The sequence below is a fragment of the Magallana gigas genome, chromosome 7 (assembly GCF_963853765.1).
Source record: "Magallana gigas chromosome 7, xbMagGiga1.1, whole genome shotgun sequence".
NCBI lineage: Eukaryota > Metazoa > Mollusca > Bivalvia > Ostreida > Ostreidae > Magallana > Magallana gigas.
Genome location: NC_088859.1, coordinates 52,433,534 through 52,459,532, shown reverse-complemented (window position 1 = coordinate 52,459,532; position 25,999 = coordinate 52,433,534). Strand labels below are relative to the sequence as shown.

Here is a 25,999-nt window from a genome sequence, read left to right as displayed (position 1 = left end):
ATATTCTGAAACCCAAGTATCATATCATTAGTTTACATTAGTGAAAAAATCCAACATTAATGTTATTGTTTTTACAATGCTAAATCAAACTCATTAATCTGCAGCAATTCTGAATTGCGCAACATTTGATATTTTCCTACGCCAATATTATGCCAAAAATATAGTCCTTGTTAGATTGTAAACTTTGATTACTTTTTCTATGCCAAGTTGTACGATAATAAAAAAGAAAGAAAAATATTCTATTTTAATTTCCTTTCATCTTGATTTAATGAACAATTAATCAATTTTACGTTTGACAAGTCGAAAACCAGAAAAGACTCCTTCCTTAAGCTCTAAACAATTTTGGATGATAATAAGAAAAATCATCGGTTCTAAAAACTCAAGTACTTATCCTCCAATTATAAGCGAGGAACACAGCCTGCCAATAAGTGACAATAAAATCAAAGCAGATTTGTTTAACAATTACTTCTGTTCACAATCAGTAGTTAAAGACGGAAATACTGATTTACCAAACTACGATAGTTTTAGTGATACATTTACCATTTCGAACATAGTGATCTCAACACAAGACGTTAAAGATGTCTTAGAAACACTAGACACGAACAAGGCTACCGGGCCGGATTGCATCAACCCAACATTACTAAAACAAGCTTCGCCAGTTATCGCTTCGTAAGTCTACAGTCCCAACCCAATGGAAAATTGCAAACGTAATCCCTGTATTCAAAAAAGGCGCCAGCAATATCGTTAGCAATTATAGGCCGATATCATTATTAAGTGTTCTTGGTAAATGTATGGAAAAGTGTATTTTCAAACATTTATATAACTTCATTCTCACCAACGATATTCTTACACCGCACCAATCTGGCTTTAGACCCAATGATTCTACGGTCAATCAGTTATTAAGTATAACTAGTGATTTTTATAAAGCAGTCGATCAGGGTAAAGAAGTTAGAGTTGTATTTTTCGATATAAGCAAGGCTTTTGACAAAGTATGGCACATTGGTCTACTGTACAAGCTTGAAAAATTTGGTGTTCGAGGAGAATTACTCGAATGGTTTAGAAATTACTTACATGATAGAAAACAGTATGTCGTAATCAATGGTAGCAAATCAAACATTGGCCATATTAAGGCTGTTGTACCCCAAGGTAGCATACTTGGTCCTTTACTTTTCCTTATATATATAAATGACTTGGTCACCAATATTAAATGTATGGTCAAATTATTTGCTGACGATACATCTCTTTATATTGTTGTTGATAATGCTGATACTTCAGCATGTTTATTAAATACAGACCTTGAAAAAATACATAAATGGTCAAAACAGTGGCTTGTGTCTTTTAACCCAACCAAAACGGAATGTCTAACCATATCTAATAAAGTCAAGAAACCCTTCCATCCCTCTCTAATTTTTAATGATGTTCACCTGAAAGAAGTAGAAACCCATAAACACTTAGGAGTTATTCTTAGTAGTATTTTGTCTTGGAATTTACATGTGATGAAACAGTTAAAAAAGCATATTCGCGCCTTGGTATGATGCGAAGACTAAAGAATATTCTTGATAGGAAATCTTTGCAAAAACTGTATTTTTCTTTTGTAAGACCAGTCTTAGAATATGCAGACATTATATGGGACAACATTCCAGAATACTTGGTCAATAAGATTGAAAGTATACAATTGGAAGCAGCCAGAATAGTCACGGGAGGGAATAGACTGGCATCCAGACATCTGTTATATAAAGAAACGGGATGGGAACCATTATCGAAACGTAGGGAAAATCATCGTTTTATTCAACTTTACAAATATTTCACAATATGGCTCCTAATTACTTATCTTCTATCATCCAATCACAAAAAACTCAAGGACATAACTACAACACAAGAACAATGCACCCACTGCGAGAAATCAGTACAAGAACTAAGCTTTATTTTAATTCATTCTTCCCAGCTACAATAAGACAATGGAATGCTTTACCCCAAAATGTGCAATCAAATCTTTCATTACATTGCTTTAAGACATACTTACATATCAGTAGGATTAAAATCCCAAATTATTTTTATTTAGGTACCAGAATAGGCCAAACTCTTCACTCCAAACTAAGACTAGAATGTACTCGCCTCTTTGTATTTGCGGCGAAGTTGAAAGTACTGACCATTTTTTATTACACTGTAATACATATTCCAGAGTTAGGATCAATACAATCCTGACACTTCCATATTTATTATTGTTATATGGTAACGCTAATTTATCTGAAAGTGAAAACAACAATATTTTTTTGTCCAGAAATATCTTGTTGAAAGTAAAAGGTTCTGAGTTCACCTGTTGTTTTACTACAACTACTGTATTACATTAAATACCATATTTGTATGTACCTGTATGTTCACAGATATATAATGCTTATTTAGAGCTACTAAGCAACATTATGGTTCAATATTAATACATGTTTTAATAACCTTAGTCTATTAGTATAGACATTATCTATTGGTTTGATACAATTGTCCCAATACTCAATTCCAGCTATTCTTTTCTCGCCTTTCATTTTCTTTTTTCTTTCTCCTACATTTTTCCTAATCAATGTTTACGTGCAATGTTATTGTAATTGAAAATTTTACCCACCTCTCATTTGTAAAATGACGAGAGCGAGATTAACATAAGCCTTTTAGCTTGTTTCTCAATCTTCTGTGTACTGTTATTATAATATGTATGATGAAATTCACTAAATAAAAATATTGTTTAAACTAAATCCTTTAAGTAATTGATACATTTACTTGCTTTTAATGGATATTATTGTTTAGTGAGGCAAGGTTTTCGGAAGTTTTGTCATGTAAACGTTTAATCCCTTAAATGATTTGAGTCTTCCGATCTTGTAATATGTTAATTTCTATATCAGTTGATATTTTATGAATAAAACATCTCTTGTAACACTTCCGCCTTTTTTTGTTGGGAACCATTACAATTAAATTAAAGACGCATGCATAACATTCCTTGTCGTGTTACAGCATTTAGCAATTGTAGGCTTTTGCTCTGTTTAGTGAGCCATATCTTATTTCCCAGTATTCTTTCATGTTTATTAAAATGCAACTAAATTTCATTTAATGTAAAAAAAAATTGTAGATTTCTTTTCACACTGTTCATAGCCCTTCAGTAGTTTTTGAGAACCATGCAATCGCTTTTGATTTTGTTCATCATTCAAAATGTGGGGATTTACTTCGCAGAAACTTTCTTGACATCTTAACATTCTTTTACATTTTTAAAACGCTACCCGATGAAATTTTTATTATTTTTGTAATCTGGTTTTCAGTTACTATTCCATCTCTGATGTGATTGATTTCTCATTGATAATGATATTGGCCTTTCAGATCGTTTGCTATTTTCAATTGAGTCTCAACCTATTTTGAAAAGATACAAGAGAGTTTCAATAAAATAAGCTGGAGTTCATTAATTTTTTTCCTTTAAATATCATTAGATAACGATATTAAGTACTCGACACGATGTTCCGTCCTCACACTCTCAGTGGCCTAAGGGTGGGTTCGGAGGAGGTGGTTACTTTGGATATCGCTATGTTTAAGTTTTGTTATTTCGATTCAATAGTATTGTATTGATGTCCAATTAACATTTCGAGAAATAATCTGTTCAATCAGGGCTAACTTAAAACGGAGTACATGTAGTTTCATTATTTAATGATTAGCCCTCGTATATCTATACTTATAAATTAAGGCATTTTGCAAATAAACTACAAAATGTATGCACCAGTGTACTTGCTTACACCTTTGGTATTTCAACACATATGTGATGATGTCCGTAGGTTATATAATCAAATTTTAAGTAATGAGTTATTATTGTGAAATTGATAAAAAAAACTACTTTCATTTTCGATAAACAAGCCCGAAATAGCAGAAATGAGAGTAAGGTGGTTGACACGCCTTGGCGGATCCAAGTCATGGATAGTTTCGATCAAAATATATACTTGCTATGTAATTATATAAAATAATTACGTAAAGAGTGAATATATTTACTGTGAGCCTATTTAGAGAATACATAGAAGTAAATATTTGACAAATGTTGAATAAATAAAATGAGTCAATTCGTTTCTTTAGTGGGCGATTTTAGTTTTGATACTCATTTGTGTTTGAAGCACGACCTCTGGTGAGAGAATGGGATAGAACTTTCCAGAACAGGGTAACAAAGAACGCGGATTGACTAATTAACGTGAAGTGTAGAACATGCATCGAGGGCAGATACTTTGTATAAGACTTCGATTAATACAAAAATTTAATAAATAAAATGAAACAATGAATGCAATGTTTGTTTTAATGGAAAGAACTTTCCAGAACGGGGTGTCCAGAAACAGGTTGACTAATTGACACCATGGCGGAAAGTGTAGGGTGAGTTAACCAACGGGCAGATACTTTGAATTTGACAATTTGGTTTAAAATACAGGCACGTAGCATCAAGGGGGGCCAGGGGGGCCTGGCCCCCTCCCCCCCACTTTTTCTCGTAGGAACAATTTTTTTTAAAAATTTACATATAAAAAAATGAATTATAATGGAGTTGGCCCCCCCCCCCCCCACTTTTTTTGAAGTTAGTAAAAAATTGATATGAAAATAAGGAAATGGGAAAAAATTTTTGGTAGGGAAGGAATTTTTTTGGAAGTATAGTTGAGTTCCTCCCCCCCCCCCCCCCCCCGCCCCCCCCCCGGATTAGGATTTTGAAGATTTTTGGAAACTTTAAATTTCCCTTTTGTTTTTTTTTTTTTTGCTTGTCAAGATTTTTTGGATGGGTCTGGCCCCCCCACTTTCAAAAACGATGCTACGTGCCTGAAATATGCATGCAAATGGATAATAATGCATAATCTAGCATGTTTTAATTTCTTTAATTTCATACTTTTTTATACCACGACAGATTGGTTGTAAACCTTACACATTAATTTGTAAACATTAATGATTAATGAACAGATTATTGTAATATACGTCTATATGGATACATGATGTGACTGTGCATGAAATGGGAAAGTTTAATGGAAATGCCCCTTCCCCTCCAGATTATTTTTCAAAACAGTGTTTTATCTGAAGTTCTTATTTCACAATGGACAGTAATAGAAATTATATTGAAAATTGAACTAAATAACCAAATTTAGAAAGAGAGAGAGAGACACTAAATACCCATTCACTGGAATAAAATGTTTTATTTTCTCTGTCAGCTGCAACAAACAGGATTAAGGCCACGTACATGTATTTATTATCCATTTCAGTTTAGATTTTTCATCCCTGTCCACCCATCTAGATATCCAACAATGCAGTTTGTTTTTATTTCGATTTGAAAGAATAGGATAAGGAAAAAATCGGACAAAGTATATACAAAATGAAAAAATAATGGTTCAACATATTAAGCATTAAACCATAGCATTATAACAATAATGTGTAAAGTGATAATCCCCGCGCTTACGCGGGCTATCATCTAGTGTTAAAATATGCTAAGGAATAATTAAGCAATTATTATATGATTACTGTTTTTTATTGTTAAACTGTAATATTTAGTGCATAATTGATATTACCTGATGCATCAACAGTTAGTCCAGTTGGCCTTCCAAGCGATGTTGTTACAATGTAGATATTAGATGTTCCATCCATATTTGCTTTACCGATGCCAGTTATGTTTCCAATTTCCGTCCAAAAGAAAAGACTGATTTTAAAAGAAAAAGCCTATGGATTACATTGTTGCTCATTTAAACAATTATTCATCAGACGGAAGCATTGCTTATTTGGCTTTACCAGAATTAATATGATTGAACCGTGTAAAGATTTCATGCAAACCTTGATTCATCCATCTAAAATCAATCACGTTTATATTTTCCTTAGGTTTTTTCTACTAGTACACAGTTATTCATATCCTTCATAACATTTCCAGATTCCATTGTTGCCTCACTCTGTACATACATGTATTAGGACGTTTGAGACATATTTTGAATAGCTTGAATTATTATTTCACTGATAATGATTATTTCAAAAACATTTGAGAATCTGAAACATCTCTTGAGCCCCTTTATATCTAACCTTTGAGGTCATGATATAAACTATCTTTGATTTACCATTTATTAGAGATATATCACCTCAGAGTCTACTTTTTAAACGGAGATTTGAACAAAATTTACTTCAATTGGGGATGTTTTATGGTTTATTTGTAATTGGCTCAGTGGGCATGGGTAAATGTCACACATATAAAAAGTTTACTGACGGATAAATGAATATAAGGACTGACACAGGCGTCGGACAAAAAGTGGTCCGAAAAGCTAACGCCAACTTACATTTTAGGTGAGTTAAACCCATTGATAATATACTGAAAATTTTCTCATATTTTTGTGTAAATATTGTTTCAAAAACAAACATCTAAATACTTATGCTTAAATTTTGATACCTACAAAATCTTATTGCAATAACACTATCTTATAAATCCAATTTTTTTACCCTTTTGAAGGATATAGAGCGACATCTCTTGGCTTATGGAGGTTTTTAATCAGAGTTTTGTGGAGAAATTTGGATCTGTGAACTACTCCGACGATACTCTGTGATATTAACGACCCTACAGCGGTGTAGTAGAGATTGAAGGTGGAGTAGTCAATCGCCAAACTGTTAGCGTAGGCAAAACCTGTAAATTGAATTAATTTACAAATCACTTTAGGTCAGAACATTTATTTCATTTTGAAACCCATATTAAGCGAACCTTAAACTAATCCTATATGATGACTAAAAATGAAGTAAACAAACGATAAAAAAAAACTATGAATGAATTCAAAATGAATAAATAATCAGATGCTAAACTGGGGAATGTGTTCTTTTAGAATAAATCCTGATAAATTTTCTAACAGAACAGTTTGAATAAAACTCACGATAAAAATCAAATAATGCAAGTAAGCAATTTATCGAAGATGATATAAGAATGATAGAAATTAAATTACAAGATATGTATCGGCACATGATAGTTAAGAATTTTTTTGCATTGGTGTTATATTTTACTACCCTCCCCCTAAAAAAATACATAAATAAAAAATATGAGTAATTTAATTCTTCTTCGCAAATTTCGTGATACCCGAACAAAAAATACCAGATACACGGTAATAGTTCTATCTACAGAATTATAATTCTTTCAGTATATTAGGAGGTGTTTACATGCTAGAGAAAGTTAAAATATAAAATTCTGTACATTATTTGTACCTGTGGTGTAGAATAATGTTCTATTTTCTCCATGCAACGTTGTTGACGTGATTGTGTTCGTAGAAGTTTCAGAATAAAAAAGCGTCTTCGTTATTTTATCAAAGGCTACTCCTAAAACCCTATTTAGTGAAAGAGGTAATTTGACTAAGGCTCCTGTCTGAAGATCAATCTGCAATATTCTCCCGTGAGTATAATCTGTCATCACGATGAAATTTGCCAAGAGCGCATCTGCAAATAAAACCAAAGCAAAACTGTTCCCATAAACTGGGTCTCTTTTATTTAACAATCGGAATTGTCATAAAAAGGTGGAAATCATTACTTTTTATGTGTACATGTATAATTGGTCGGGAAAACGTATTTAATTTAATTCCACACACTTTGGCATTGGGAAATTGCCCGTGGAATTGTTTTTTTTTTGCATTGAATCATACTCGAATTAAATACAAGTATTAAGTAATATTAAATTGTCAGAAAAATTGTCAAAAAGGACTAGATATGCGACAAGGTATTTAGATAGACCTTTAAGTAAGAGTTATTATACATATCTTGATATCGTCTATATTTGAAAGAAAATATTGTTTTTTATCTCATACGTGTGGTGTATATTACCCGTGTGATAAACCGTTGCTATATCACACGGGTGATGCTATATCAAATACTTCCGGACGGAACTACTTTTGACACAGCTTCAACGCTTCAGTGACCTATTTTCGAAGATTTGCTAGTACTTTCAACATAACTATATCAACTACAAAAAGTGATATAAAATGGATTTTGTCAAAGACTTCAATTACTTACAAATATGAAGGAAAACACATAACTGCGTAGCATAGGCGTCGGAACCCGGGCTGTTGGGGGGGGGGGGGGGGGGTTAGCCCCCACCCAACTCTTTTTACAAAGTTATACATAACTGTAACCAAAAGACCTTTTTTTCTTGTTTGTCAAGAGTTTTGATAAGGTTAGCCCCATTCAAACTTTCAATTTGCTTTGTGTAGTTTATAAAACTGGAAAATACGTTAACTATCAACGAGTTCATCCTGACGACGCGATGGAAACAGAGCGTACTGGTTGTGCAAATTGTGTTTATATTCAGGACCTTACCGAAATAATGTTTCATAAGACTTTGATTCCACCACCAGTAAGCATCCTTTTTCACTATTTTCAATCCCTAATCATTAGGCTGGTGTTTGTGTTATAAAACATCGACAACTGTTCCTTGTTCGAGTCAATTCAAACTAACGTGCATTCGCAACTTTGTGTATGTCAACAAACTTGATAATTCAAGTCTTCTGATCAGTATTTCCATTTAATCAAATGAATAAGCTCTAAGAAAAATTATTTAGAGCTAAAAAATCATTTCAAGGTTTATTTCAGTGATACTTTACATTAAAACAGTTAGATTCATCTCAGAAATGACGTACTAAATTGTGTTGCGCAAGGTCACAAAAACCGGATAACACAACGTTGCATCATCGGTTTTAATCTTTGATAAAAAATCATTTCGGGTCATAAGGCTACTGTCTCAAAAGCTTCATAATATAAATCAAATTGTATGAGATAAATAGAACATCTATAATTGTGTGATTTTATATTTGCTTTATCCAACTCGTTAATATATACACCATTTCAACTCGTTGGATAAAGCAAATATAAAATCACACAATATAGATATCCTCTATATAAAGGGCCGATGGTCGTGACCACGTTTAGACTGTATTTATCTTATAAAGAAGAGATATTTGAAAACCCCATTTCATGTTATCGCAAAACATTTGATTTGGAAGCCTATTTTGAAAGTACAAACGATTTTTGTCAGATGAATACCGTATATATTGACAGATGACAAAAACGGATACGAGTACAAACCGGTAAGCATGTTTCCCAGATTCACCCAAAATAATTTACAAATATTATAACTGGTGACAAAACATTGGTTAACTATTTCAAACCAGTGAAAATAAAAACACGGTAGAATGCCTGTAGTGTCCAAATTAACCATAAAAACAAAGAAGGTCTTTATTGCATATTCTTGTCATGTAATTGTTTAGCAGATCAAATCCCCATGACAAATGGCAAAAGCGTCACAGGTCGGTATTGCATAGATGTTATATTAAAAGGATCAATCAATATTATCATAAACGACGCCCTGTGTCAGGATTTAGATCTGTTTGTCTACTTCATGATAATGGTCCATCACATACATCTAAGCTTGTGGAGCGGTTTTTTGAAGTCGGTAAACGTTATTGTTTTGCCATATCCACCATAGCTCCATGCCACTTTTTCTAAGACTAAATGTTCTTCCATGTATCAGAACGTCGTTACAAGTCTTGACAAACCTTTTTTGAAGTCAATGAAGGTATTGTCTTGCAATACCCACCATAGTCCTATGGGACTTTTCTCTTTTTCACCTTTATTTCAGCCATCAAATCAGCATATCGTGAGGAATTTTAGAGAAATGGGTTAGGATTGAAATTTGTATTTAAAACCCCGGAGAATACTGTGAAGGAAATAATGTTCATTTTACGGTTGAGACGAATACTTTTGTACAATACACATTACATATCGAACAACACAAGTACATAACCTGCCCAAAGTGAAGAAATGTAAAATACGTAGACATTCATCATATTGGTCAATGATAAAGTTTTTTTAATAGTCTCTTAATAAACGTTTAATTTTTTTCCTCTAAGGAACAGTAATGGTAATATACATTTATATTAAACTTATATTAACATACTGCCTTTATGATAAATTTTGGTTTCTAAACCATTCAACTATACTACCCAGAGCTATTCTAAGGTCCAATTAAAGGTATTAAGTTTAACATAGAACAATATAGGGAAAGGTAACTCAAATATTTTCCTATAGATATGTATTGTATACTATCTTATATAACTCTTCAAGCATTCGGACATTGTGTGGATTCAATTAATGATCAAACCTAGAACCCTATTCCATAATTGAGGTCTTCTAAGGAATTAAAACTCCTACATCGAACTATATAACTGATGACCATTTTGTTTGCAAAGAAAAATGTTTTTTATCTATTAGATTTTAAATTGTTGGAAAAGAAAATTATATTGAAACATTTGAATTTTGATAGCATAAAAGTAGGTTTATCGATCAATTTCATAGTTTTAAGATAAAATAGTATCATAAATGGACATTATCTAAGACAAAGAAAATACAAAAATGTTCAAAAGGCTTATGAAAAAGTTTTTGGTTTGATTAAAAAGAAAATATAATAACTCAAGTATTCTTCTCTTGGAAAATAATCAACGCATCTTTTTTCATATAGTGAACTTGCAAAAATTACCAAGGCTCAAGGTCAGGACATATTGACAGGTCACAAGCAATCTTTGAATTAACTGTTTGCTTTTAATCATTTTCCATTACAAGATATGGCATAGACAGGAATCATGCAACCTTGCAAAAATGACCCTGGGTCAAGTTCATGTCACATCCTCAGGTTATAAACGATCTTTGGAATCTTTGGAAATTTAACAAATCCCTTTTGAAAGATTTAAAGTATGTTCAAAGTATTAATTGTTATATTAATCAAATTAAAATGCAATATGCAGTTCCAGTGTATTCTGAATATTCAGATTTTGAAATCTAATTTACAATTAACGACCAGCTTTTTCTAGAAACACTGTTGATGGAAATTAGATCTAAATCTCATATGCAAGTTATTTAAAAAAGCAAAGGATAATGAAGAAAAAGGAGTTACTAGAAGAGCTTTTAGAGTATGAAAAACATCTATACTACTATATTAAAATAATAGACTCGAATTTTTGGTCTTTAATACCCAGAAATCGGAAGAACACTGTCTTTTGTTTTATATATTTTAAACATCATTGGTACTTGAAGATTACCAATTTGTTTTTATTTTTTCTCAGTTAAGCTTCGCTAATTAATAATCAACGAAAATTCCTCAAAAAATCCCGGAAATCACCCGAATTTTTTGAATTTTACAATCTTGCGCTTGCGCAATACATTCACGTTAATGCGATCTTTAGTTTATGTTTCCACAATATCACATTTGCATGAATAAACTTAGAAATAATAATACAAATACGGGTAAATTTTCATTAGACTTTTGCTATATAATCTGTTCATATATATTAAATAAATGATTTGTTATGAGAGAAAGTATAAAATAACAAATATTCATTTCAACTAAGTACTTACTTTTGCTTTCGTGATGACAAAAAATATTTGATGACATGCAAAAAAGTTACATTATATTTGTTAGGAGAGTGAAGATAAAATATGTTTTATCGTAAAAATGAATAATGTCCTACGGACCCAGTTTTACAAAGACAATACGTGTACGAGGTGTTGAAATCTTCCATTCTATGTATTAAATTTTTAGTTGAAAGGTATTTGCAGTCTCAAAAAGGTTTGTTGTGATGAATTTGACTGTTATTTTCAAGGCAACTTCATTAACTTTCTCTAAAATCGTTCCGAAAGCGATTCTGCAATTTTCTTCCACATTACGGGTATAAGGGAGGCATTCTATATGTGACTGTGGTGAGGGCCTTTCCCGAGACACAGTTAGTTTATTCAAACTAAGGAAATTGTAGTGAAAATAATAGCATCATTGTAGGCTTATAGCTTTGTAATGTAAATGTCAATGATAAGGTGTGTCGGTGTATTTATTTCGTAAATGTCCGATATGCAATGTCAACCCGTGCACGCACGGGTCTAGGTCTAGTATAGACGATATAAATGGAAAGAAAAAGGAATTACAAAATATAAGATATTATAAGGTCATTGTTAGTTTGGTGCGTTCATGCTCCAAATGGATGAATGAGGGAGAAAAACCAATAATTTTCTTAATTTAAAAAATCGTCACTATACTAGTAAAAGTATTCCGAAATAATACTATCAGAAAATAATGAACAGATAAAAAAAGTTAAACAAGAAGATATTCCAAATGAACTGGAGAAGGAGAACTTTACTAAAAAATTATATGCAAATAATTTGATGATAGCAGGAAGTACAGATATTCTAAAAGAAAATTCTGTCCCTCTATTATTTGACAAGGAAAGAAAATCAATTGAAGGATATATAACACACAAGGAAGCTTCTTTAGTATTAAAAGGTATGTCAAACAATATAAGTCCAGGCAGTGATGGGTTGACAGTTAATTTTTTAAAAATGTTCTGGAATAAAATATGTTTCTTTGTTTTTAGGTTTTTTTTTAATAATGGAAATAAGGTAGGAGAACTATCATCTACTTAGAAACAAGGAATAACTTGTACACCATGATGAATTATACGGAAAGTAATCATTTTCTAGGGGTATTAGTTATGATAGATTTGAGAAACCTTTCCATTCTGTAGCTATGGGAATTTATGCATAATGTATTCAATTATTTTAATTTTAGCCCATTTATCTGTAACTGGATAAAAACGTTTCAATGTAATACTGTGTCATGTGTGTTCAAGGCAGGTATATTATCAAACTTTTTAAAACTTGGACGGGGTTGAAAACAAAGTGTTCCAATATCGCCTTATATGTTTTATTATGTGCAGAAACATTGTCAATTAAATTTCAAATAATAAAAACCAGATGATATCAGGCGCAATCGCGGGAATTAACAGTTTACACATTAATGTGATACAATGTTAATATATTGAACCTTGATTTTTGTTGATTGTTGTACTTACTGTGTCTGATTTTTACATAATTGCTTTCTTAACCTATTTTTTAAATCAAAATAAAAAACTAACTGCATGGGTGGATATTTAGAATAGCGGACAGGAATAACATATCTAAACTGAAATTGATGTTATTTACATGCACGTGGTCTGCATTCTTTTTGTTGTAGAATTAAAAACAATTATTTGTATTTCATTTCAATCCAGTTAGGATGTATTAGGTGCGTCGTATCTTTAAATTGTGTTCTTTAGTTCTAATTTCAGATAAAGATACTTTTTTAAAAATGGGGAGAAGAGGATCACCCCCTCCCTCATTCAAGTTTCCTGTTTTATGCCTAACAAATCTGCTCATTGTTTACAAATTAATGTCTAAGGTTTACTACCACTCTGTCATGATATAAAAATGTATGAAGTTAAAAAAAAACCGCTAGGGTATTTGTATATTTTATACCAAAGTTGTCAGATCCACACACACACACACACACACACACACACACACACACACACACACACACACAATAAAAGATGTGTTCTGATATGTATGCAATGTTGACGCAATTGTTTCATTGCACTGTATAACATTTTTTGTATCCTTGAATATTTGTGATATATGCAAAGGCAATTGACCCATTAATAAGTTTGAATCACAAACTTTAAATAAAAAAAAAATCTTTGTTCGAAGTATGTACTTCCAATATATCTCCAAAAGAAAAATAATTGACCCAGCACTAATTTTTGCAATTTTCCTTTTGGACATGAATTTTTCATTTTTCCTTCCAGTGACCTAGAACTTGCCCAAATGACCTTGGGTTAAAATCATGGCACACTTTCAGGTCATAAGCAATTTTTCTGTTAGGTATGAACATCCAATGTTTCTCTAAAAGAACGATATAGACCTGACACGAATTTTGCACTTTCTCTTCCATTGACCTTGGACTTGCCCAAATGTTCGATCTTGTGTCGAAATCATGCCACTTCTACAGTTCATAGGCAATCTTTGAGTGAAGTTAGAACTTCCTTTTTTTCTCCATAAGAAACATTTGAACCAGATACGATTGCATAGACAAGAGGGACAGACACTCAGACGGACAAGGTGATTCCTTTATACACCCTCAAACTTTGTATGCGGGGAGCATAACTTTTTTTAAATGCATAATGGTAATAATAACATATTTACGATGATTACAATCTGTTGCTGACATATATTTGAAATTGTTTAGTAACCAGATACATAATTATACATCATATGATAGTTTCAAAAGTAGTTTGACAAAGGCTATTATGAAACGAGCAAATAATTTGAATTTTATATTTGCCTTAATCATCGTATTGAATATATCGATCAAAGTAAGTACGAACGAATTATTTTATAAATGCAATGGTTAAGTAATTTTGTAAATTGACTCATGTTAATATTTAGGACAATGTTTAACAAAAACTGTAAAATTTCAGAAACATATGCCACAAATCAAAGAGATGGGTGCGCCTACATGGCTATAAAACTTGGGTCCCTACCACTGTCACAAGATTCATCAGATTGAAGTTGCAGACCGATATCGCATCCACATCTACGACCAATGGTTTCTGGAACACATATTTCTTCACAACCTCCATTTAAAATATCACAGGTACCTGAATTCATGAAACAAAACACAAAAGAAACACTTTACAAAATCATGGTCAAATAAAATTGATTTGCATCATATAGAAAAAATCCCAATACAATATAATTCATTGGAAAACTTTAATATCTGAGTTTGGAGCTTAACAGTAGTAATCAGAGGTCAAAATAAAAAACAAAATTATTGTTGGGGAAAAACGTGTTCAATTGCAATTTCTCAGGCCTTTCCGGTACTTTTTTCACAAAGAAGCGACTCTATTTTGAATAAAATTCTAACCTCCGGTAATGTTCATACATTTGAGGTATTTTTCGAGCTCTGCCGGAAAGGCCCGAGAAGCTGTGATTGAGGGCGCTGTAAGTTTTAAGGACTTGTACCTCATCCCTTTGTTCACACCAGCTAACAATAAAATGTTAAATTCACACTGAATTACTGAAAATATATTTTAAGTACCCCGTTTGTCTTCTTGCAAGGAGGAATCGAACACGGACACATCTTTGCAGTTTGGAAGAGTGTTTAACACATCTTCTGCACTTGTAGCTGTCATTCTTGCGAAATGAATTGAGGTTTTGTTTATCCAACCTAGAAAGCCCTGTAACAAAATTATTAAATGCAATTCAGTACTAAAATATATCTAAAATAGTGATTTTAGTCATGAAATCAAACAATATAAGATTAAATAACCTTATATACGAATGCCTTTGTAGCTCCATTTGTGTCAAGATGACTTTTAATATCAATACCACTTGTCGTTGAACTTTTTATGACATTGCGGTCTATCCAATAGAGTCTGTAATAGAAAATGTCTCTGTTTAACATCAATTATTATAGTAACAGATCTGATAATTTTGTTCCTGTTTTTTTTTTAAATATTTCTATATACAATTCTGGTTTTACTTTTTGGTTATGATATTGAATAGACCTGGGGTCAATTTATTTATTTAAAGTTTTCCCTTAAGGCTTTTCAAAACTTTTTTTTGTATAGAGTTTAAATTTTTTTTCCTATATTTTATCTGTAATATTTATAGTATGCCTCAGAAGTAATATAGACCAGTGTGCATTGACCTAATTAAATAATAAAACAAATACAATTTGTTAGATCAATTTAAGGTTCCTCGACACACCAAAATTTTATTTTATGGATCGATAGAGAATCTTTTTTGAAACATGATTCCACAAAACAGAGATCAATATCAGCTTTCAGTTATTTTACACGAATTTTTTTGTATTTTTTCAGTGAAATAGGAAAAACTGTTTTGCAGAGAAACAGAATATATTAGAGCTTAAAACTTGTTGTCAATTGATGTGTAATATAATTATAAATAAATTCATGCAAAAGATCGTTTGGTCAAGTGTTTAATTTTTTAATTAAAAAAATATTTCTGAAAATCAAAATTTTACTTCTTAAATATCTTTTTAATCTATGGATAAAATTTTAAAAATAACATATAGTCACATAAACTATTTACTAAACAATGATATTTTACAAAGAAATTGAAATGAAAATGCGAAATTTTGGAAAAATTGCTATTTATCAAATTTGAACCGATCCCGATTGAAAAAAACCCGATCCCGATCAGAATTATTTTAAAATTGAAATTTTACAAATAAACTGCAGTTTTTTTTCTAAGTAATTGATATAAATTATAAAGTTAGTAAATGACGAAACCATTTTACAGCTAAACAACCTGAAATTTTTGCAAAATTCTGATTCATTCTAACTTTATGTGATTTCGATCGGGATCAGTTTAATTACAATCGGGATCGGTTCGATTTTAAAATTTTCCATTTTTTCTTTAATTTCACTATTTGGTTTCAATTTCTTGTTGAAATATGATTGTACAGCAATTGTTAAATGCGAGTAACAGTTTATCTGCAGTTTTAATCCATAGATTTAAAAAATATCTTTTTTTTTCATTTTCATAAATATTTTTTTTTACAAAAATATTTCAAAGTTTATCTGGCCGTTTTGATATGTATTTATAGATAATTGTATTGTACATTAATTGATAACAAATTTTTAGCTCTAATATATCTAATATATCTACGTCCAGTTGAAAATTATACATATCCTTTTTTTTCCCTTGTATTTTGATTAGCGTAAGGCAATAGTGTCGAGGAAACTCGGACATTCCCGCGATTTGTCAAACTTGGTTTCTCGCAGTATAGGAGAAATTATTTTATCAAGTGTGACAATATTTCTACGCTACTATTTGACAATAATTTTTAAAATTTTATAATTCTATCTCATTCTCCATTTAGCGCCAGTGTTGATTTTTAATTTGTAAACTTGGGTACGGAAACCCATAGTTGTCACAATTCGAAATTTTATTTTCCATTACATACAAATTGTTGCGATATCATTCGATTGCGATAGATATTTTATTTTGGAGTTTTTGTTTGAATATCTAATTTCATACGTCATATTTTTGTATTCAACCCTTCAATCTTCATATAATCATATTGCATATTATTTTGTTCATGTCATTGTCTGGACCGAAAATACAAGCTTTTCTCAGCAAGCCACCAACAACACCTCAAGGGTCACTGTGTCACACACCAATTCTTCTGTCAGACAGCAAAGGTTTTGCTCTTAAAAATAAGACCCCCCTGAGATTGGTCGAGTTTTGGTGCCAAAGTGGCCTGCAAACTGAAAAGGCCATAGATCAACTTGAACATAGATTGGAATCCAGAGATTTTGGTTCGGCACTGATTTATATTTGGCTTGGGACTTGTGACATTACCAGAAAAGAGGGGAAAATTACTCAAGTTCGCTGCTGGGACAATACCATCGTATATACCATTACGGCACAATACCGAAGAGCCATAACAATTGTATCCAAGTTCCAAGACATCAAAGTGAAATTCATTGAAATACCGTGCTACTCAATTGTGGCATATAATCGGCACAAAGGTCATTCCAATCCAGACTTATTAAAAAACCAAGACGTTGAAATTTGCAGGCAAGTGGAAGCTCTAAATGCAAATATTCGTGCAATAAATTCAGAAATTGGACAATCTACTTTGCAATTTAATAAGGACATAACACGCAGACGCAAGGACACAGACAATCGCAAGAAGAAGAACAACGGTGTAAGGATTTCTTACAAATTTTCTGTTTTTTACGACGGCATTCATCCAGGCACAGAATTGGCCTTGATCTGGAGCAGAAGGTTGACTGAGGACATTAACTGAAGTTGTTTCAGAGTTTTGCCAGCAGACATTTTGGACATACATGTACCTGAGGAGGATTTACAATCAATAGGATAATGCCTGCTATAAACTTGAATACTGCGTCTTATGAGGACCTAACTGAACTCGAAGGAATTGGTCAGCAAAGAGCCACAGCTATCCTTAAAGTACGGGAGGAAAAGGGCTTTATAACAGAGGATGACTTACGCCAATTCCTACAGGGCACCTATAGTACCATAAGAACTCTATTGGATGAAGAAAAAGTTTCTCTAGACACACCACCACAGTTACTCCAGGCACTTAAAAAGGAATGGGATGACCGAATGGACAAAATGTCGAGCGATTTTAAGGAGCAAATGAAGGCTTCACAAGAACACTACGAACTTATGCAAACACAGTTTGAGGAAAACCTGAGAAAAACATATGAAGAAAAGTTGAAAATAAATGAAAATGCTGTCGGTAATTTGGCTCCACATGGTGTTTATGGTGATGGTAATCCATGGATGAAACCTAAAATGGACGTCAAAAGGGAAAACACCTCGTTACCTAGTGACAGTGCTACTGCTAATTGTGGCTGGCTTTTGTCTGGCCCGACCAGTGGGAACACTGCTGCTAAGGTAACCACAGATGGAAATTCACAAAAAGTGAAAAGTGGACAGAAACCTAATTTCATGACCAGTATTCAAACTATGGGTCCCCCCCCTCACCAAAGATGGCTACCTTCGATGGAAAATCGGAATGGAATACATACATTGTGCAGTTCAACATGATAGCGACAAGATATAACTGGACCAATGACCAACGACTGGAACGCCTAGTTGAATCTTTGCGTGACAAAGCATTAAAGTATTACTGTACATGTTCAGCCCAAGTACAGAGCAGTTTCTCATCACTTTGTGCAAAGATGAAAACAAGATTTGGCCAGCGAGATCTCCCTCACACAATTAGGAGGAATCTCCAGGATATCAAGCAAGGTCACCAATCTGTTGATGAATTTGCAGAAAAAATCCAGGAGATGGTAAGTGAAGGTTACCCACAGGCTCCAGACTGTGTAAAAGAAACGATAGCTACTGACACTTTGCTGAAGGGCCTCGAAAATAAAAGAGCAGCACTTACAACAATGGACAAAGATCCTCCTGACCTTGAGACAGCCTTACAACTGGTTAAGGCTGCACTCAACAATCAGAGATTAATCTTAGGCGCTAAGAAGCCGGAGGTGAGGAAGGTTCGTTTTGAAGAGGATGACTTAGATAGTGACTTGGGCTTGTTGAATGAATTTGAAGTTAGACCAATACGACCCCAAAGCAGAGTAGACAAACTTTCAGAAGAAATAGCTGAACTCAAAAGTGGGCTGGAGGCGACCAATGCTAAAGTGGATAAAATCATCACCCTAATGAATAAACAACTTTCCACAAGGTCACAATCTCCACCACGGAAAACAGACAGTACTTCTAGTTCTGTTTCCAACTCTTCACCACTCAAAGCAGCAGTGTTTCAACTGTGGACAACCAGGTCACTTTGCTAGAGAATGCCAAAGGCCACACAGGTCCCGTTCCCCATCCCCTAGATCACCGAGGAGAGAAACCAGGACTAGTCCAACCAGTTATGACATACGAATGTATGACAACAGTCAAACACATCCATACAACTTGATGCTAGGGATCTCTATTAACGGAAAACCTGTTCAAGCTATTGTTGACACGGCAGCCCAGATAACAGTTATCAGCCAAGCTTTCGCCAACACCTTCACCCCACCCTTAGTTCGTGGAGAAAAAGTAACCATGAAGGGTGCAGGAAATTCTGACTTTATTGAAGCTATCTACTGTAAAACCATTCAGATTTGTATTGGGAATACACAAGAAGACCCCATCACCTGGACTGCTCTTATAGCTGACATATCTGATCCTGTCATCTTAGGTCTGGATTTCCTTAAGGCACAAAACGCTACCATTGACCTTAATGAAATACAGATAGTCCTTGGTGGCAAACGGATGAATGCAACTCTACTAGATGCAGGAGGTAAACAAGTTCAAATAGCTAGAGTGAAATTAAGTCAAAAAGTGAGAGTTGAACCATTTTCATCAGTGCAGGTTCTTGGCCATTTGGACCAACACATAGCTGGTACCTTGGTTTTCAACCCATGTCATAATGTTAAGGGATTGCTTTCACCACATGCTTTAGTTGATAACAGCGATCAAGTGCCAGTCCTCTTGCGCAACTTGTTAACAAGACCAGTTAAACTTCAGAAAGATGTAGTGATTGGAACTGTTTCTGAAGTGGACCAAGTCGCCAATGGTGGAAAACTACAAGACCACGACAAGACAAATGAACGTTTTCCTGTCGAATTACCAGACCACTTGATAGACCTAGCAGATAGATCAACAAGAGATCTAACCTCTGAGCAAAGTCAAAGTGTTCAATACCTTCTTCTGGAATTCCAAGACATTTTTTCTAAAGGAGACTTTGACTTGGGACTGTTTAAGGGGATCCAACACAAGATAAACACTGGAAAAGCCCACCCGGTGAAATCCAAATTGAGGCGCACACCACTAGGATTCCAATCAGAGGAAGAGGAGCATCTGAAAAGTATGCTGGACAAAGGTATCATCGTTCCATCAGTTTCTGAGTGGTCATCAGCACCGGTCCTGGTGCGGAAAAAAGATGGGACTGTTAGGTATTGTATTGATTTTAGGGGAGTTAATAAAGTCACCAAGAAAGATGCTTTCCCACTCCCGAACATGGAGGAATGCCTAGACACTCTTGGAAAAAACAACTTTATGAGAACGCTTGACATGGCACAGGGATATTATCAGATAGAGGTAGACCCTGATGATGGACACATGTTGGCATTCATCACAAAATATGGCCTATTTGAATTTGTACGAATGCCATTTGGAACATGCAATAGCCCTGCAACCTTTCAACGGGTGATACAGTTAGTTGTACAAGGTCTTAACTGGAAAGAATGCCTTGCTTACCTAGACGATGTCATAGTCTTAGGTCAGAATTTTGAGGAACATTTAATAAATCTAAGAGCGGTATTTGAAAGATTTCGGACCCATAACCTCAAACTAAAACCAAAAAAATGTCATCTCTTCAGGAAGGAGCTTCAGTTCCTTGGTCGCTTGGTGACAGAAAAAGGGGTCAGCATCACTACCGAGAGTGTAAAATGTATGGCAGAATGGCCGACACCCAAATGCAAGAAGGACCTTGAAGCATTTCTTGGGTATGTTAACTACCATAGAGAGCATATAAAGAGTTTTGCGGAGATAGCAGCACCTCTGTACACTCTCACAGGGCCAAAGACAAAGTTTATCTGGAATAAAGAGAAGGACACAACATTTATTTCCCTTAAAGAGGCAATGACTAACCCTGCAGTTCTGGGATATCCCACTGATGATGGCATGTTCATATTGGACACGGATGCTTCGGACATGACTATTGGAGCAGAACTGTCCCAAATTCAGTGTGGTACGGAAGTCTTAATGAGTTTTAACAGCAAGACCTTGACATCTACTCAACGGAAGTACTGCGTTACTAGGAGGGAGTTGCTAGCTGTTGTAGCATTTACTCGTCACTACCGATACTATCTACTGGGCAGACCTTTCATTTTGCGGACAGACCACAACAGTCTGGCATGGTTAATGGGGTTCAAAAATATTGAGGGGCAACTAGCTCGCTGGCTAGAAGAGTTATCACAATATGATGTTACCATCCAGCACCGAAGTGGAAGGAAACACCAGAACGCTGATGGCCTCTCCAGAATGTCAACAAATGGCCTGTCCTGTGACTGTTACAATGCTGGTTGTGATGTCGGTAGACTACCTTGTGGGGGCTGCAGTTACTGTCGACAGATGCATGCTCAATGGGAACGCTTCCAGGAGGATGTTGATGATGTAATCCCCCTAGCAGTTAGGACCCTTCAAGAAACTGATAAACCAAAGAAAACACCTAACACCATAGACAAGGATGCATGTAACTGGGCTTCTGCCTTACCAGATGAAGAAATCAGAGATGCACAAATGCAAGATTTAAACACAAGGACCCTAATGAAATGGAAGACAGAAAACTATGTCCCAACTGAACTGGACCTGTCCCTTTCCAGTAGAGCTGTCAAATACTTTTGGAACTGCTCATCGCAACTACGAATTTTGAATGGTATCCTTTTCTATGAGTGGTTAGATGGCTCTATGTCCCGACTTTTGCTTGTGGTCCCAAAGTCACTACAAAACTGTGTTCTGGAAGGATCTCATGACAACAAATTAGCAGGCCATATGGGACAGCAGAAAACCCTACAGAAGGTGAAATCAAAGTATATCTGGTTTGGAATGAGTTCAGATTGCGAGTCTTATGTCCGAACGTGCCCAGTATGTAATGTCAACAAGAAAGCCAATATACATGCCAAAGCAAGCCAATACCATGCTGGAGCACCCTTAGAAAGAGTGCATATTGACCTGATGGGTTGTGGAGTCCAGCAAAGGGAACAAGTACATTTTAATGATAGTCGACCAATTCACCAAGTGGCTAGAGTGTTATGCACTGCCTGATCAAGAAGCGGAAACAGTAGCAACTTCATTTGTGGAAGGTTTTGTATCTCGATTGGGGTGCCCTCTCCAGGTTCACTCTGACCAGGGTAGGAATTTCGAGAGCCGCTTATTTCAGGACGTGTGTAAACTACTCCAGATAACAAAGACGAGAACCACCCCGTACAGGCCCTGCTCGAATGGACAGGTCGAAAGATACAATCGTCTTGTTCTCCAAGCCATCCGATGTTATATGGAAAACATCTCACAGCAGAAAGATTGGGACCTACACCTCCAACAAATAGCTGGGGCAATCCGTGCCACTGTCAATCGAAAAACGGGATTCACACCAAACAGAATGATGCTGGGGAGAGAAGTCTCTCAACCTTTAGATATAATGTTAGGAAGGAAGATACCAGGACAAAAACCAGCAGGATATGTGGAAAATTTGGAGGAGGCTCTTTCAGTGTGTCATCAAGCTGCGAGGGACAACTTGGAGGAAGCACAACTCCGTCAGAAGAGGATCTATGACATAAAATCAAACACAAGAAGCTATGAGGTGGGTGATGTGGTATATATGGTGGATACCTCTTCCAAAGTAGGCCAATCGAAGAAATTGAGGAAGCCATGGATAGGCCCTTTTGTCATTGTTTATAAGTTTAATCATGTGCTATACAGAATCCAAGGGAAAAAGGTAAACAAGGTGGTCCACCATGACAGATTAAAACTTTGTCAAGACAGAGATCTACCCTTATGGCTTAAAAGGCTACGACATTCAGTTCTTCACCCAGAACCCAATGACAAGGAATCCAAACTGCAAAATCAAGTACAGGAGGAATTACCGCAGTCCAGTTCTTACGAAGATGATGCCGTAGGCCTCACAAATGAAGGACCTGAGAATGAACCATCAGATGATCTGGAGATCCGCCAAAGACCCGCTCGGAAACAACAGGCACCTAAATGGATGAAGGATTTTTGTCTTTTGGACGATTAATCATTATGCCGTTGGAAATTTTCATTCGAATTATATGTATTTGAATATCTTTTCCTCCTTATCCACTCCTCCCTCTGTAAAATTTATATGTTTTTTTTATATATTTGTATAATTATGCTTTTTCTTCCAGGATGTGGTCCAAATGAACTTTTATTCCCTTCTTGTGCTGTTTTACTTGCATATAGTCAAAGTGGCTTGATTTTTCTGGCCCAGCTGACTATTTCATAAATATAATACGCACTGTACATCTCTTAAAAATTATGAGGGGGAGGAGTGTGGTACGAAACAATTTGGTACGATCTAACAATAAATGAGTTTGCAACCGGATACTGGGTTATCGATCCCTCGTGGTTCCCGAGCCCTGTATTGGCCTGTAGCTGAGCTCGCAGACTTATAGGTCACTACACCAGCATCCCTTCTTGGGCCAAATATCAAATATTCAGTTGTCAACGTTTTAACAAACCATGGTTGTAGAATGAAAAATGACAGTTTATAACAAACCGTCAACCATCTCAAAAATCCATAAAACGAAACAGAAATTCAAAGCAGAGCAACACGGACCTCCAAAAAGATAGAGCTTGGATCAATTGCCTAACTCAAGTTAGCAGAAAAATCAATAAAATTTTAATTTGCTTTTGGAAACACTGTTAATACAATTGCAAATAATGATGAAAGGTATATTGTGGAACTGGTTTACCGGTTACTTGTGACGTCATATTGAAGAGAACTAGGTTCGTTTAAGTTTGCCGACGATATTAATGTTTGTGGCACATCTCTGGTCCACGATCCACGAACTATTGACTTCCCCGATGTCCCCGAAATCCAGAAAAGGGTCCTGTAATATACATCATTTTGCAAAGTTAGTTTGCTATTCAGATCAATTGCTTCCGAATTCTACTACTGGTTTTAAGGGTTTTTTTTATCTTTCTTAAATGGCGAATTATGTAATCATTAACGGTAGTTACTATTGCATGGGGAATGCATTTGACACAAGAATATGTACATTAAGCCATGCAATTTTAAAAAAGAACTAACTAGTTAATATTTTCTTACTTGCGCTATACAGTTGTAAAAAGGTGCATGAAAAGGAACGGTAGTGTATTTTGTATGTAAGATATAGGTATATAATGACTTCAACGCAGAGTGCACTGTATGCCAAATTTGGCACGACAAACATTAAAATTAAAACTAGGTAAGCGCCCCCCCCCCCTCAAGAAAAATCATAAAGGTTTACCCTAGCTCTCAAATCGTTTAGTATATTAATTTAGCATACTATTGAACGTATATGTGTGCTTGTTTTCCGAGGAAAAACAGATATGTTTTAAGTTAACATCAAGCTCATTTAAATAAGTGTTTAAACATGATACGATAGGGAACATATTGTTTATCCTTACCCATTGTGGGGATCCACAGTTAAAGACATTGGTTGTTGAAGATTGGAGTAAATTAGAACATTGGATTGTGAGTTGACTGAAAACGTTCTTATACTGGACAAAGTCGGCTCTATCCATCCAAGAAGATTGGCTATCCAGTCAAAAATCAAATCTGTAAAAGGTAAAACATGGAAGCTTCTTTTCGGTTCTGATAATGCAATAGAGGCATAATGAACATTTAAAACGATTCCGTTGATGTTAATGTAGAATGATTAGTTTTAGCATGATATACAAAAACACCAAGTAATTTCTTGAGGTTTAAGTTTTGAAATCTTCACTGTAGTCACCTTTGGCAGCTGTTAACGTTGTTAAAGTGCTAGTTTTTTGTAATATGATGTCATGTCGTTTTAACGAATTACTGCCACTGTCCACGAAATAGATAATGTCTGATTTTGCATCCACAGCAAAGGTCTCAATAATAGAGTTTGATAAAGTCCTGTTATAATAAACAGGTGGTCCACCACTTATGGAATGTACTTCGTGCATAGCAAAGACAGAAGTATTGCTTACTATGAAACCCTTCTTGAAAAACCAAGACTTGTCTGAAATAAATCGTAAAACAATACAATAACACAGTTAACAAATATAACATTACAACTAACATTTAAGAAATAACAAAAGGTATAATTTTTGGATGTATATCGGGATATAAATGCGGGTTGGTCACGTGATAAAATCCCATAAAGCCCGATTTTTGTTCAGAAATAAATTTGCAACGAAATTTAGTTTTCTTGTTAATTACATATTTTAATGACAAAATTCCGCAGTTTGAGATAAATAACCCGTGCACATGAAAAATATTAACTACTTTAAAAAGCGTAGAAGAATGTGTGAACGGCTTTGAAAAAATTAGTCACTTTGTGACCTTTGCCATCGCCAACAAATGCAATTGATGTATTGCACTCGCACTTTAAGAGATGTTTGTCATTCTTAATTCGTCTTGCCGTCTTCATAATTGATCTACCCGATATATATTCGTGATCAGTATTAAACCTAATGATTCTAAACAGTATGCACAACTGCATATTAAAAAGGTCTGGTTATCAGTACATCAATATGTTGATTGTACTTCGATCATTTTATGTCCACTGGCTTTTTTTTTTTTTGCAAATCTTTTCTTGTAGTTTAACGTTTCCATTTTTTTTTTCAACCGCTGACTATTTGAGTTTACTATTTTAAAACTCTAGGTTCTGTTCCATTTTAAAATTATGGCAATTTTCTTAAAAATTTTAATCACAACTATATCATGTTTTTATATTTTTTAAAAATATTATAATATTTAAATGTGTAGGTTATGATATACATGTATTATGAAATGTATTTGTACACAAGCCAAATTATAAACAGACATTTTTAAATTATA

At 34.3% G+C, this 25,999-nt stretch overlaps 1 protein-coding gene across 4 annotated transcripts in view; it reads right to left on the bottom strand.

The window, feature by feature from the left end:
- Positions 1–25,999, bottom strand: part of LOC117684968 (low-density lipoprotein receptor-related protein 4) — a 52,070-nt gene that overhangs the window by 16,795 nt on the left and 9,276 nt on the right. For all 4 annotated transcript variants that reach the window (XM_066066523.1, XM_066066525.1, XM_066066526.1 and 1 more), the window contains exons 6-14: positions 24,924–25,178; positions 24,598–24,748; positions 23,901–24,038; positions 15,179–15,284; positions 14,948–15,086; positions 14,391–14,507; positions 7,210–7,437; positions 6,463–6,643; positions 5,553–5,680 (exon numbers count right to left, since the gene is read on the bottom strand). In XM_066066523.1, coding sequence (XP_065922595.1) covers positions 5,553–5,680; positions 6,463–6,643; positions 7,210–7,437; positions 14,391–14,507; positions 14,948–15,086; positions 15,179–15,284; positions 23,901–24,038; positions 24,598–24,748; positions 24,924–25,178 — 1,443 coding nt within the window. The remainder of the gene's footprint in view (positions 1–5,552; positions 5,681–6,462; positions 6,644–7,209; positions 7,438–14,390; positions 14,508–14,947; positions 15,087–15,178; positions 15,285–23,900; positions 24,039–24,597; positions 24,749–24,923; positions 25,179–25,999) is intronic.